At 33.7% G+C, this 13383-nt stretch overlaps 2 protein-coding genes across 4 annotated transcripts; one reads left to right on the top strand and one right to left on the bottom strand.

Moving 5' to 3' along the window:
* Nucleotides 1-6043: 6043 nt before the first annotated feature.
* LOC116110067 (probable phosphopantothenoylcysteine decarboxylase) lies at nucleotides 6044-8542 on the top strand. 3 transcript variants are annotated; one of them, XM_031396302.1, is made up of 5 exons: nucleotides 6080-6133; nucleotides 6258-6277; nucleotides 6504-6580; nucleotides 7277-7624; nucleotides 8249-8542. In XM_031396302.1, the coding sequence occupies exons 4-5, from the start codon at nucleotides 7280-7282 to the stop codon at nucleotides 8540-8542; spliced, it is 639 nt and encodes a 212-aa protein (XP_031252162.1). In that variant the 5' UTR covers nucleotides 6080-6133; nucleotides 6258-6277; nucleotides 6504-6580; nucleotides 7277-7279. The 3 variants fall into 3 exon arrangements, with proteins under 3 accessions (XP_031252160.1, XP_031252162.1, XP_031252161.1); XM_031396301.1 differs by having other exon boundaries at nucleotides 6108-6133; nucleotides 6255-6277; XM_031396300.1 differs by lacking the exon at nucleotides 6258-6277 and having other exon boundaries at nucleotides 6044-6133.
* A 1285-nt stretch (nucleotides 8543-9827) lies between these two features.
* Nucleotides 9828-13194, bottom strand: LOC116110062 (RING-H2 finger protein ATL7-like). The gene is made up of 4 exons (XM_031396297.1): nucleotides 11636-13194; nucleotides 11447-11529; nucleotides 9997-10421; nucleotides 9828-9895 (listed from the first exon to the last, which is right to left on the bottom strand). Exons 1-4 carry the CDS (start codon nucleotides 11858-11860, stop codon nucleotides 9828-9830), a joined length of 801 nt encoding a protein of 266 aa, XP_031252157.1. The 5' UTR covers nucleotides 11861-13194.
* Nucleotides 13195-13383: the final 189 nt, after the last annotated feature.

Below are 13383 nucleotides of genomic sequence, written 5' to 3'. Positions count from 1 at the left end.
ATAGATCTGATAAATGTCATAATTTTTCCAATGATACACAATTTTAGGCATCTACATTTTTTGTACCCCTGGAAGCTCTGGTAGGATTGAAGCATTCCACAATCGTTTTAAGTAAGGTAACTTAACTGGAAAGGCTTTGAGTTTGCTGGTATCCTTAAAATTGTTTCTACCAAATATGTTGCAGTGAAATAACTAAAGGTGAAACAAATGGACTGGGTTAGACGGGTCAACCCTAACCCAACCCGCATATAGAGGGTTCAACCAGCATACAACCCACAGGCAGGCTGGGTTGCTATTTTGTTTACAACAGCCAACCACGGGTTGGCAGAAAAAAAAATTAAAAAAGTTAAAACTAATTATTTTTTTCAAGTTTCCCCATTTTTTAATTTTTAATAAACTATTATGATCAAACTCTTACAAAATATTTTACACAATAATATTAAACTATACTTCGTAATCATAATATTAAAAATATATAAAACTTCGTAATCATATAATTTGACACATTGTTATATTATTTTTTATGGTACGTAAAATATAAGAAAATTAAATACTAAAGTCTATCTCAAATTTCCATGTCTTGTATAAAATATAATTCATTCTTCTGCTAAAGTTTCATCAATGAAACCTTATACAAATACTAATAAACTGTGATACTATCACATTTCACAATTAAACTACATAAATTTAAAAAAATAAAAAAGATAATCCAAAATATTATTTATTATTTATAATAAATTTTTAAATACTTTAGCACTAAAATATATTTAATTAAAAAATCAAACATTTTTTAAGACTAAGTCCTAATACGACCCATTATAGAACGACTTCTTAACAAATTGACCATTGATGACCCAAACCGATACAACATTCTCATACAATATTTCTCATATAGCATTATGTGGTAAAAGATGATTGAGTGTAAGTTTAATTTAAATTTAAAATCATTCAATCTTATTTTGTCATACAATATTGTATGTGTAAACCACTCCCAAATTAGTTGTTTTGTAAATTGTAACTTGTAAATTAATTGTTAATTATTATTAGGACTGTTCAACGAGGCGAGCTGCTCGTGAGCCGACTCGACTCGACTCGTTAACGGCTCACCTCGTCTGAAATCGAGCCGACTCGACTCAATTCGTGAGAGAGTACGAGCCGAGTTTGAGCCTGCCTCGACTCGTTAGGCTCGCGAGCCAAGCCAGACTTGAATTATTAGGGGTATTTTAGGAGTTTTATTAAGTATAGGGGATTAAACGAAAAATTTGAAAACACAAAGTTTGCAAAAATGACAAAGAACACCCCAATGTTAAAATCCCTAAAATCGTGACTCTAATCTTTTCCCCTAAAACCAAACCAAACCAAACCATTTTAGGCAAGTTGTGGGCGTCAGATTTGGTGGAGAGTGCAGGGAAACAAAGAGAAAGAAGGAAAGAAATCAGACTTGGTAGAGAGTGCAGGGGAAACAAGGATAAAGAATGAAAGAAAGAAAAAGAAATTAGGAAAAAAAGGAGAAAGAAGGAAAGAAAGAGAAAATTTGTATGCTTTTTACTGGCTCGCAAGGGAAACAGGGAGAAAGAAAGGGAAAAAAGAAGAAGAGAGAGTCGTGAGCAGGAAGAAGGAAAGAAAGGGAAAAAGAGAAGAAGAGCAGAAAGAAGGAAAGAAAGGGAAAAATATAAGAGAAATCAATGTCAAAGAGAGAGTAATAAATGAGTGGTTGAAAATCTGTGCCGAATTTTTTAAAAAAAAATTCAGCTGGTTATCTGGCTCGCGAGTCAGGCTCAAAATTTTTGTTTTTCTTTAGGAGTCGAGTTGAGTCAGAAAATTAAAGGTTCGGTTCAACTCCAACTCGACTTGATTTTTTTTCTTTTTAACGAGCTGAGCTCGTTAATCCAAAAACTCGGCTCGGTTCGTTAACAGTCCTAATTATTGTACTTTTTTTTCTTTACTAAGATTTTTTTCTATTGAGTTTTTCTTGATGAGGTTTTTAACGAGACAGTAATTGTTGTAATTTTTTATTATATTTTATTTTTTAATAAATGAATAAATCTAATTTTTTTATATTACAATTTTATTGTATAAAATTGAATTAATATTTGAAATGTTAACAAAAAAAATTAATTTAATTGAATTATTGATATTTGAAAAGTTAACTAAAAACAATTACATTTATAATTTATTCATTTATAAATTATTTATTATTTATTTAAAAAGTTAACTAAATAAAACAAAATAAAATAAAAAATAAAAAAAGAGGGCTAATCCGACCCAACCCGCAGCCTAACCTAATGGGTTAGGGTTGGCAGGCCGGGCTGGGCCAGCCATTCCCCCAAAAATGGTAGGCTTAACCCGGCCTGCCTTTGTTGGCAGGCGGATTAGGATCGACCTGCTAAAATTAGTAACCCGTCGCAGACTGGGCCGGGCGAGTTACTTTTCCAGCTTTTAAGTATAACTCGCCAATACTATCAGGTACCTCGATGATTCGACAGCAATTCAGATTTAGAAATGTCAAGGAGCTCAAACCTAATAAAGAAGGCAATACCAAACCCTTTAATGATCGAGTTTTTATGTACAAATGTCCAAGTTTGCTCAGATGTGTGATGGACAATGGTACTTCTCTTATGGCAGTTCCATCAGCTTGAAGTTGCTCTAAAGCTTCCAAGTTTCCGAATTCATCGGGCAATCTTTCCAGTCTTGAGCAACCAGAGAGAGTAAGATATTTAAGAAATTTCATCTTACAAAAGCTGCTGGGAATACTCTCAAGCCTTGAACAGTTTTCCATATGTAATGTACATAGTCTTGAAGGGTGTTCAATCAAGGGAAATTCTCTTATTGCTGTTCTGTCTAAATATAGAAGTATCATGTTACTTGGAAATGTCGGTGTTGTCTTGAGATTTGAGCAGCCAGAGAGAATAACCTTTTCTAAAGATCTTGAATGAATGCTACTTGGAAGACTGACAAGGCTTTTGCAATCTCTTAGATTGAGGATAACTAGCTTATCGAGATATTGGATAGACGAGGAAACCTCAACCAAACTTTCACAACATTCTAGACTCAATCTCTCAAGATTCGGGGCTAGTGAAAGATCCGGAATCCCTTTTAGATGCTTAAAGTAAATGACGTCAAGTTCTGTTAAGTTAACAAGATGCTGAGGAAAAAATTACTATCGAAAGATTGCCAAATAAATATAAAAATTTACCTGGACACCATCCCACAGATGTTCAACTTTGTTATGACACAACACAAGTGAAACAAGGAACTCTACGTGAAAATTTGTTTCGAGTGATTTCAACGGGCATCCAATCCAGTAAAGATACCTTAGCTCAGTTGAGCTACATTGGAGATATTGAGAAGCATGCACCTGTTGCGCTGAGCACCATGATGAGCTATAGAATTTGAGGAATCTTAATGGACGCATCTTTCTGAAGGCACAAGAATTTATGTGTATGTCCTTTGTTAATTTAGACATATCCAAGCCTATGCTTTCAATTCTTTTGGTTCCCTAATAATCATGAACAAATGACAAGTTAAAATCACATTTATAAAAGTTAATAATAACTACTAAGTGATCAATTAATTAAAAATCTCAAATGCATAGAATAAAGATAATAACTTAATTCCTTTTGGTTTCACCGTATTTTTTGTCGATACAAGAATGATATCTTCATGGTGCCGCAACCGACTGCGTTTTTCGAGAAAACGAACAACTTCCTTGCCCATCTCTTGAAGCAAATCATGTAATTTATCTGATGCACTTATTAGAGACATATCAATGAGATCATCTATCCCAATCTCAGCAGAGAAGCCACTGGCATCCAAGAATTTTATTGCACAATTTTTGCCCTTCCCTTTAAGAAATCATGTAATATCAAAAAATATCTCATGTTCTTGATCATCTAGTCCATCATAACTTACTTTTAATACACTTATGGATATCCATATGAAGAGTTCTTTCTAGTTTAACTAATGCACTTTGCCAATCTTGTAGTCTTCCATCAAATAGAAAGCAAACGATTACTTTAAGCGCCAATGGAACACTTTTACAATATTTAACTACCCTTTCCGAGAGCTCTATGTAGTCTTTGGAGGGAGGGTTTTGTTTGAAAGCATACTGATTGAAGTTGAAGAGAATCACCTTGACCTAATCCCTCAATCTAGCTTCCATTAATAAGCTTCATCTATACCACAGTTTTTAAGCACTATCTTATCTCTTGTTGTTACAATGATTCGACTTCCAGGGAACAAGCATTTGCAATCTCTTATTAAATCTTCTATTTGTTTTCCTTGTGTTACATCATCAAAAACAATAAGAACATTTTTTGATTGAAACCTTTCTTTGGTGAAGATGAGTCTTATATTAGGATTTCCCTCTGTCTAGTATAGTAGAAAGAAGTTTCTTTCGCAATTGAAGTAGTTTACATTTATCTATTCTTCTATGAGATTGTAAGCGAAACAAGAATTTTGAAACTGGCTTAAGATTTTGTTGAACACAACATCGGAAATAGTTGTCTTAACTATACCAATACCCCAAATACCTAGTCCGAAAACATCACTTGACCCATTGCATAACAGCGACTCAATTTTCTCGATGCTAGATTTACTCCAATCAAGTCATTATTATCACTTGGGGACATATGATTCAATCTCTTCAAAATATCTTGAATTATTTTCTCTATAAGTTGTGATTCGGACCTAATAAATACCAACAGAAACAAAAGCATAGATAAAAGATAAAAGAAAAAGAAATAAGTTAAATTCAGATAAGCCAGCTCCTCCATTCTTTAACATGGGAAACTTCTCTAACATATATATTAAGAAAAACAAACTCTTGAAATCAAGAAGATGCCAACGAGGAATAATCACTAAAACATATGCCACTCAGGCTTAGTTTGGAGTTACTATAAATTAAGAAATAATTATTTATTTTTAAGCAAACAACAATAAATATATGGTAAATTCATTTCAAAAGTTATTATATAGAAAGTTGATTACGAAATTAAGTATTTTATAAAAGGCTTTTAAAAGCAGGTTAGAATAATTTTTTAAAATCAAAAGTTGACTTGTGAAAGTTTAATTACTATAATATACTAAGGATCAATCTAAATTCTAAAATTACTTTATAAAATGATCTTTTTGATAATTTTAGAACTTTAAATTGGTCAACGGAGTCACTAGTTAGTCTCTGACAATGATGACGTTGTTGTCGTTAACGACACATTGTGATTCTTGTGTGATAATTTACGCAATGGTGTAGGGATTATAGCCCCAACGCCAGCGTTATACTAGCACCATCGTATAGATCACCTTTGGTGATTGTAATGGTGTCAAGAGTACCCTCATACAGCCAAAATTGGAGACCAGATTTATTTTTTTAAATTAAAAAAAAATTATTAATATATTTTTGTAATTAAAAAAAATATCTCTCAAATGAATTTAAATGCTCAAGTTGATTTTGTTGGGAGGTGGGTAGGCTATAAATTCAAACCATTTCTTTCATTTTATACCAACTGAATTGAGAAGAGCTAATAAGATTCCATTATCTTAGCCCTCTTTATTCTACTCTTTATTTTTTGGTCCCTATTGATTTATTTTATTGCAATTACAGCACCAAATTTATCACATAAACCTCTAAATTGCCCAAAGCATTTTTTGAGCTCTTATCCTATACTCACTGATCGAACTAAGTCTCTTAAAGTGGCCGGTAAACCACAAGGCTAAACCCTTTGGGGGGGTCTCTCTTTCCCTTCCATGAGAGTAAGCGTCCAATTTTGATCTTCATTTGGATGTCAACTCCTCTTCAAATTGATATGAAAAAAAAAAATCATATCACTTAACAAATTAAAATAAAATAGATCTTAACGTGTGTCTTATAATTATTTACACAAACAAATAAATACATTTTCTGTCGTATTGATTTCATAGAAATTTTCTTTTATTAAAGTAATAAAATTTAGAAAATAAATTTCACTTCCCCAAATTACCCTCAAGTAGAGCCATACAAATTGGTCAAGTAAGGCAGGGCCAATATAGTCTTTTCACGAAAAGTAAAACAAATAATTAATCTGTTTAATGAATTGGCTCCAAACCTAAATTTGAAACTCCATTAAACCCTCTTCAAGACTTCAACCAACTCCAGGTGTGACTCTATCTCCCTTCAACTTCTTTTTTTCTTAATTATTTTTGTTTGTTGTTAGTGTTGGATCATGAGTTTGCTTTACTTTGACTTGATTTTCTGATTGGGAATTTTTATTTCAAAGAAGGATGTTGTCACTGCTAATGGGTTAGTATTCTTTCTTTGTGGGATTACTTTTTGGTTGAATATGCAAAATCGGGGTATAATTTTGTTTATTATCGATTTCCAGCTAGAAAATAGAAGAAATATTTAGGATTTGTTGGGTATAGCAGACTGTTTTTCATGGCACATTTTTTGAATGAATATTTTTGCTAAGCTTCTTTAGAATTTTCAGGTTTCTTAATATTTTTTTTATCTTTTGTAACATATGTAGGTCACCTGCTTGCTTTCAATTGATGGCCTTTCAAGACGGACTCGCTGTTTCTGTTGAGGCCTAAGAAGTGGGAAAGGGTTGGTTTTACTGATGAGTTCTGGCACAAAATTAGCTTTGGATTTCTTATTTATAATTTTGAAACATTATGCAAGGCACATCAAAACTGTTTTCGCATTTTTCAATAAAAACTTTAAGTAAGAATATTAGGATGGAAAATGAATCTTTAAAAGTTTAATTTTGATTTTTCTTGACAATATGGAGTTGTTCATTTCTTGGTTCTGTTAAGAGTAAGGGATGCCTTGCACGGAAGAAAAAATAGTTTTATCTCTGTCATTAAGGGTGGATCAAATTCGTAGGTGCAAGGTCTTGAAACTTTTAATGTCTGGACTCTGGACGGATGATGACAAGTTGTTAGCATTGATTAACATTTTGTTAAGCTAACGACTAGTCATCAGCTTGATTTAACATTTTGTCGAGCTAATGACTAGTCGTCAGTCCTTATTCCGTTTGTTTAATTTATTTGAATATCTTTTTCACCTGAGAATAACTATGAGGTTGGTAATCGTTCTCTTGATCATTATATTTTATTGTGATCCAAGTTACAACTTTTGTTGTTTCCTATCCCAGGAAGAAAGAAAACTTAGTTGTGTATATAATGAAACTGTGAGGAGGTCTACCTAAGTGTTTACTGTTTTTGCTCTTTATTAAACAGTATGATAATTCAAGGTTTTTTGAAAATTTTAATATAAATGGGGATTCTTTTTGTTATGTAGGTTATGCAATACTCAGAAACTATGAGTGCAGAGAGGGAGACAATTCAAATGAATGCTGGTCTGAGGAAACCCCGTATTTTACTTGCTGCAAGTGGAAGTGTAGCTGCTATAAAGTTTGGGAATCTCTGCCATAGTTTTTCAGAGTGGGCAGAAGTGAGAGCAGTGGCCACAAAGTCCTCTCTACACTTCATTGATAGAGCATCACTTCCTAAGGAGGTGATTTTTTACACTGATGATGATGAATGGTCCAGCTGGAACAAAATAGGTGATAGTGTACTACACATTGAACTCCGCCGCTGGGCTGATATAATGGTTATTGCCCCATTGTCCGCAAACACACTTGGCAAGGTAATTCCTTTTGTATCTTGGAATTCCTATTTCCCATATTATTTATTATGTTTTCATTGGTAGTCAGATGTGTTAGAAGAGCATGCACAATTGACAGAATGAGAAAGAAATAGATTCCTTGAAATAGATTTTGACAAAATAATCAGAAACAAATTCACTGTTTTGTTAGGTTGTTATGTGTTCATATTGAATGCATTGATTTCTATGTCTTATAGCTTGTATACTAGGAACCAATTTCTGTGTTCCTTTATGCACTCTGATCAGAGCATATCAATGTCTTACAGCATGCTTTCTGATCACTAGATTGCTATTGTGGATGCTTATCTCGCTTCCAATTATTAAGTTGGCATTGTGATCTAAAACTTAAAATTAGAAGTATTTACCATGATTTTTCAAAATTTCTAGCGATGAATCCTGTGCAGATTTCTGCTGGCTCCTTCTGTTTAAGACATGGAGTGAAATCTGGAAGGTCTGTGCTTTTGCTGAGTAATAAAAGAGTGTCATATATAAGCAATGTTTTGTTTTGAGTATAATAGTGTGATTTTTAGGTCACTGTCCGATGTACCTGCTGTGAGTGGCTTCATTTGACTGTTTTTGTTCTCTATTTTTGCTTGTGTATTACAGATTGCTGGAGGACTGTGCGACAATCTGCTAACATGTGTTGTGCGAGCATGGGACTATAGCAAACCACTCTTTATTGCTCCTGCCATGAACACTTTCATGTGGAAAAATCCTTTCACAGAGCGGCACCTTATGTCAATTGATGAGCTTGGTATTTCTCTCATCCCACCTGTCACAAAAAAGCTGGCGTGCGGGGATTACGGAAATGGCGCAATGGCTGAACCTTCTTTGATCTATCAAACTGTGAGACTCTTCTACGAGTCGAGGAATCAATCAGGTGACGGAAGAGTTGGTTAATTTTGTATGGGCATTGAATACTCGATCTGTTGGTGTTTAGTTATGTCCTTATTTGGTGCATTTTTATTCTTACTCCTGTTTAAAACTGTGGATCCAGGCATCCAGCTTGTACATTTGGACAATACCCTCTTAAAAGTTGTGTTGATTATACTTAATGCTCAAAAGTGCCACAGTTTCTTGCCTTCAGCTTCAGTGACATTAGAACATTCAAAGAGAAAGAAGTGGAATAACATCTCTTAGCTATCCCTATGCTTCCTTATTTAACATTTAAGTACTTTTTTTTTTCAAAATGGAAATCGCTTAATAGACTTCTATATTATAGAAAGTGCTTTCACATAAATTGATGATGTGTCATTGAGTATGAACAACCTGAGCTGAATCGAAGATCAGAAGTTTCAATAAATTTCAACTAGTTTCAATATTTACTCCAAATTTAACTATATATCTCAAATTACACTTTAAACTGCACATATACAATGTACCCTCTGTAAATAGAAGTTCCAAGTTAAATACAAAGAAGCCTTATAATATATATTAAATTAAACAAAACATCATTAATAAGCCATATCCATCCCAAAACATCCACTTTTGCTCTTTCCTTTCTCTCTGCCCACGGATTTTTCTTCGAAAATCCTTGTCATTGATCAGTTCCTCGAGCCCGGGGTCACAACGGCGAGGAAGCATTAGTTGAACAATGATTTGTTCATTACATTTACCTGGCAAATGAGAATTTGTCATCTCAGAAGTTTCGTGCTACTCAACTGGTTTTGCCTGAAGAATAGGTGTGCGTGATGGCATTAGGTTTCATCATTGTGACTTTACTGTTATGGTGTGTGCATGATATCAAGCAGATCAAACACGATCAAAATATGTCACCAACTATAATACACTTTGATTTTATTTTTGCATAAACAAGTCTGGATACTATATAAATGGAAAAACAAGAAGGCCTTCCCGGTTTACCACGGACCACAGAAAAATGAAAATCCAGCTTCTGGTTACTCTAATTTATATCAAATGAACGTGCTTGTGGCTGGTTATAAGATTAAATTAATAACAAGAAATGATAAATTAGTAACTAAATCAATCAAGGTCTCCGTATGATGGTCTTTGCACAAATCAATTAGCAACTACAACTACTATAATTTAGTATGCCCATTTTGGCTGAATTATACTTTAGTTCAATTAATTTAAAATAAAAAATAAAAAGATGCCATTCGGTTATTTAATATGTTCTCACTGAGTCTTGAAGTTGAAGTATTCTGCATAGTTTAACATCTCAACATCATTCAGCTTCAGAATCAGAATCAGTATAATTTATGTGCGTCAAGGCAGAATGCAGCACAGTCAAAACTAGTCAATTGAAGAAAATTGCATTTGTCACACAAATAAGTAAAAAATGAAATGGGCCTAATTATATCAACTAAGCAAGTTTGGAAGGAACTACAACTCACCCGTGATCTGTCCGCTATGCTCATGCTCTTTACTTTCATCCCTTGTATCCTGAAATTCGCTTCCTTGGTCAACACATTGAGGACTTCTTTCCTCTTCTTCAGAATTGTTTTGGGCTGTTCCTGTATTCCCATCCCTCAACTCAGAATGTTCTGAAGCTTGAGTTTCTTCACAAGCCTCAGATGTTGGTTGATCAGATGCTCCATCACTATTCTCCATGGCAGAAGATTCTCGACTAGTTTCTTCTTGGATGTCAGGTGATTCACTAGGAGCTTTAGGAGAAGGAATGAGGGAAAGACGACAGAGTGGGCAAGTGGTGTGGGTGGCAAGCCAGTGGTCGATGCAATCCATGTGGAATGCATGGCCACATGCGGGTATCTGTTGAAGTTTATCTTCTGCTTGGTAGTCCGCAAGACAAACTGAACATCTGCAACAATAATAGCATGTCTATTTAGTAAAGGAATGCCGAAAGCTTGCAAGCTTCAATTTCCCTATTCATGTTTACTGATTCTACATATTGTACTCTTCACATATATAAAAAATATACACAGCAACTTCATTTCCTTTTTTCTATAAATCCATATCAGGAGATTCCATGCAAGCAACTATTTACTTTGTAGAATTATGTATGGAAAACTGGTCTGATTTCAGTATAATCTAATTGACATAAATGCAATCAGAACATAATAAATCGTTGTATGAGTAGGAATGGTATTTCAAAACGCAGTCAGCTTTTTCTTTGATGACACGTTTGAGTGAAGATGTGGCATATATAGTGTTCATCACAATTCTTCTTTCATTCTAAACAGTGAAGGCAATCTTTTTGGCCCATTTTTCCTTTTATTTTATCTCCACACTATTGAAGAAACGTCTAAGTCATAATGTATCAAACTAAAAAGCTGAAACAGCAATTATCCCATAAATCTTGAATATCAATAAGCATAGATCAACACGCACTTCAAATTTGGAATACTTTCATAAAATGTCTCAAGTGGCATGCGCATCATAATTAAGCCAAAACCGATTGGCACACGTTGCAGGGTTAGGGATAACCAGATATTTGATTCGGCCTTGTGGAAGAAAGAAAATGCTAATTTGATCTGTTACTCATTGCTATAGAGGGATACTACTCCAAGGTGCAGGCCAGAGGTTAATTACAGAACCATTCAGTCATGTTGGTCCCAGCATATAAAATGCTTACGGTATAAAAATGTTTTCAGGACCTCAAGGAAGATCACATTTTGTCTTAACAAACCTGCAGAAGTTATTCCTCTAAATAAAGTAATAACAACATAAATCTACTTCTTAAAATATTACGGAAGAAAAGTGCCTGATAAATCAATGGTGGTGGTGTGGGCCGGGATTAACTACCAACCCAGCTAAACAACCTACATAAAACGCCTTAACAAGTGCGATAATTAAAATCAACATAATTAGAGAAAGTTCACTCACTGTGTGTCTTTGATAGAGAAGCTCTCTTTATATATAATAATAGGCAACATCTCTCTCAATTCTTTCTTTAACCCCATTTCAGCCTGTCAATAACCAAAACAAAAACCAATCCAAACATAGGTATATACACAAAAATAATATAAATACTTGGAAGAAAAAAAATTCATTGCAAAATGATCAAATGCATACCCTTGAGAGGTCATTGTTTTGTAGAGAGCTTCGCATTCGAAGAGATGCCCAATCAACTCGCCTGCGGCGAAGATAGAACAAATAGAACAAAAAGAGGAGGATAAAAGTGAAGAAAATTGGAACAGAAAAAATAAAAGCTTGGTAAAGCTTCAGCTCAGCTGTAGCGGTTGAAGATGTTGATGAAGGGCAACAATTAGATGAGTCTGGATGGCTGTAATAAGACATAACAAATTGTTTCTATTTCCAACATAAAAAGATCACAAATCCGATAAAAATTGTGAAAAGAAATGCAAGTATTTATGAGTTGTGGAGAGAATCAAGATGTGGAAGTGAAGTTTAGAGATTGATTTGACTTGTAGAAGAAAATAGGCACAAATCAAGAGAAAGAAGCAAAGTAGTGAGGCCACATCAAGCTACAAGAAGCAGGATTTAAAGGTTAAGTATAAATCAAACGGAGTTTCTTCTGTGGCTTATTTGAGCAATAGTTTACACAAATGAAGCTGAAAGCAACAAGAAAAAGTTCAATAACGTAAGTTCAAGAGAATACCCAGAAGGGAAAAAGAGTGAAGAAGTTGAATTGTGGCTTAATAAGTAACAGCAAGTGGAGAAAAAGACAGGATCAGAAATCAAATGGATGTCCTTCAATGACTTATTTTAACACGAAATCATACAAATGAAGCTGAAATGAATCAGAAAAAACAAACATGGAAAATGCTAGTTTCGGAGGATATTCAGAAGGGGAAAGAGGGAAATAATTGATCTTTTAGTTTAGTAATCAATGGGTATCCTTCAATGGCCAAGTTAAACACACTTTTTTACACAAATGGAGCTCAAATGAACCATAAAAGAGTTTAAAAGGAAAGTTTAGAGGATACCCAGATGGGAAAGACAATGACGAACTTGAATTTGAAAGCTTTAACAAAAACTCAAGTGGGTATCCTTCAATGGCTTTATTTCAACAAGAATTCACACAAATGAAGCTGAAATGAACCAAGAAAAATTCAAAAAATGCAAGCTTTGGAGAATACCCAGATGGGAAAAACAAAGAAAAACTTAAAATAGAAGGCTTCAATATAAACTCAAACTTCAACTCAATGGCTTATTTCAACAAGAATTCACACAATAGCTGAAGTGAACCAAGAAAAGATTCAAAAAATGCGAGTTCTAGAAGATTCCCAGATGAGAAAAGCAAAGAAATACTTGAAATTGGAATCTTAAATAAAAACTAAACAACAACTAAACTTTGAAAAATGCAAGCTTTGGACGGGTAACAAAAACCAAACACTTGAAACTTGGTCAAAAAAAGTCAAGATTAGATAAACAAACACAACAGAAACACAAGGGGCAATGAGGAAGAGAGTGAGTAAGAGAAGTTTGAAGAGGAGAAAGAGACAGAAGATATGATTAAGTGGAGGATCAAAGGAAGATAAAAGGTGGAGGAAAGAGTTTAGATTTTAGCGGAAAAACTGGATAGACAAAAGAAGGCAAAGACAGAGTCACACAGAACATGAAGAGTCAGATGAAGATCAAGATGCCATCTTCTTCAGTTACTTTCCTTGTTTGTGATTTTTTTTTTTTTTTTTTTTAAATTTATGTGTTTTTATGGTTATTTTTATTTTATATTAAATCGAGTTTTAAGTTTTAACGAATCTTTCCCTTAAAATATTTCAAACGTGTTAACATCATATTAATAATTTATAATAATATACATTTGTTATCATATGAATTAGTATTTATGTAATGTTTGA

Source organism: Pistacia vera, unplaced genomic scaffold (genome assembly GCF_008641045.1).
Source record: "Pistacia vera cultivar Batoury unplaced genomic scaffold, PisVer_v2 Contig594, whole genome shotgun sequence".
Classification (NCBI taxonomy): Eukaryota; Viridiplantae; Streptophyta; class Magnoliopsida; order Sapindales; family Anacardiaceae; genus Pistacia; species Pistacia vera.
The sequence above is the reverse complement of the archived record's forward strand: the minus strand, read 5'-3'. Positions and strand labels throughout refer to the sequence as shown.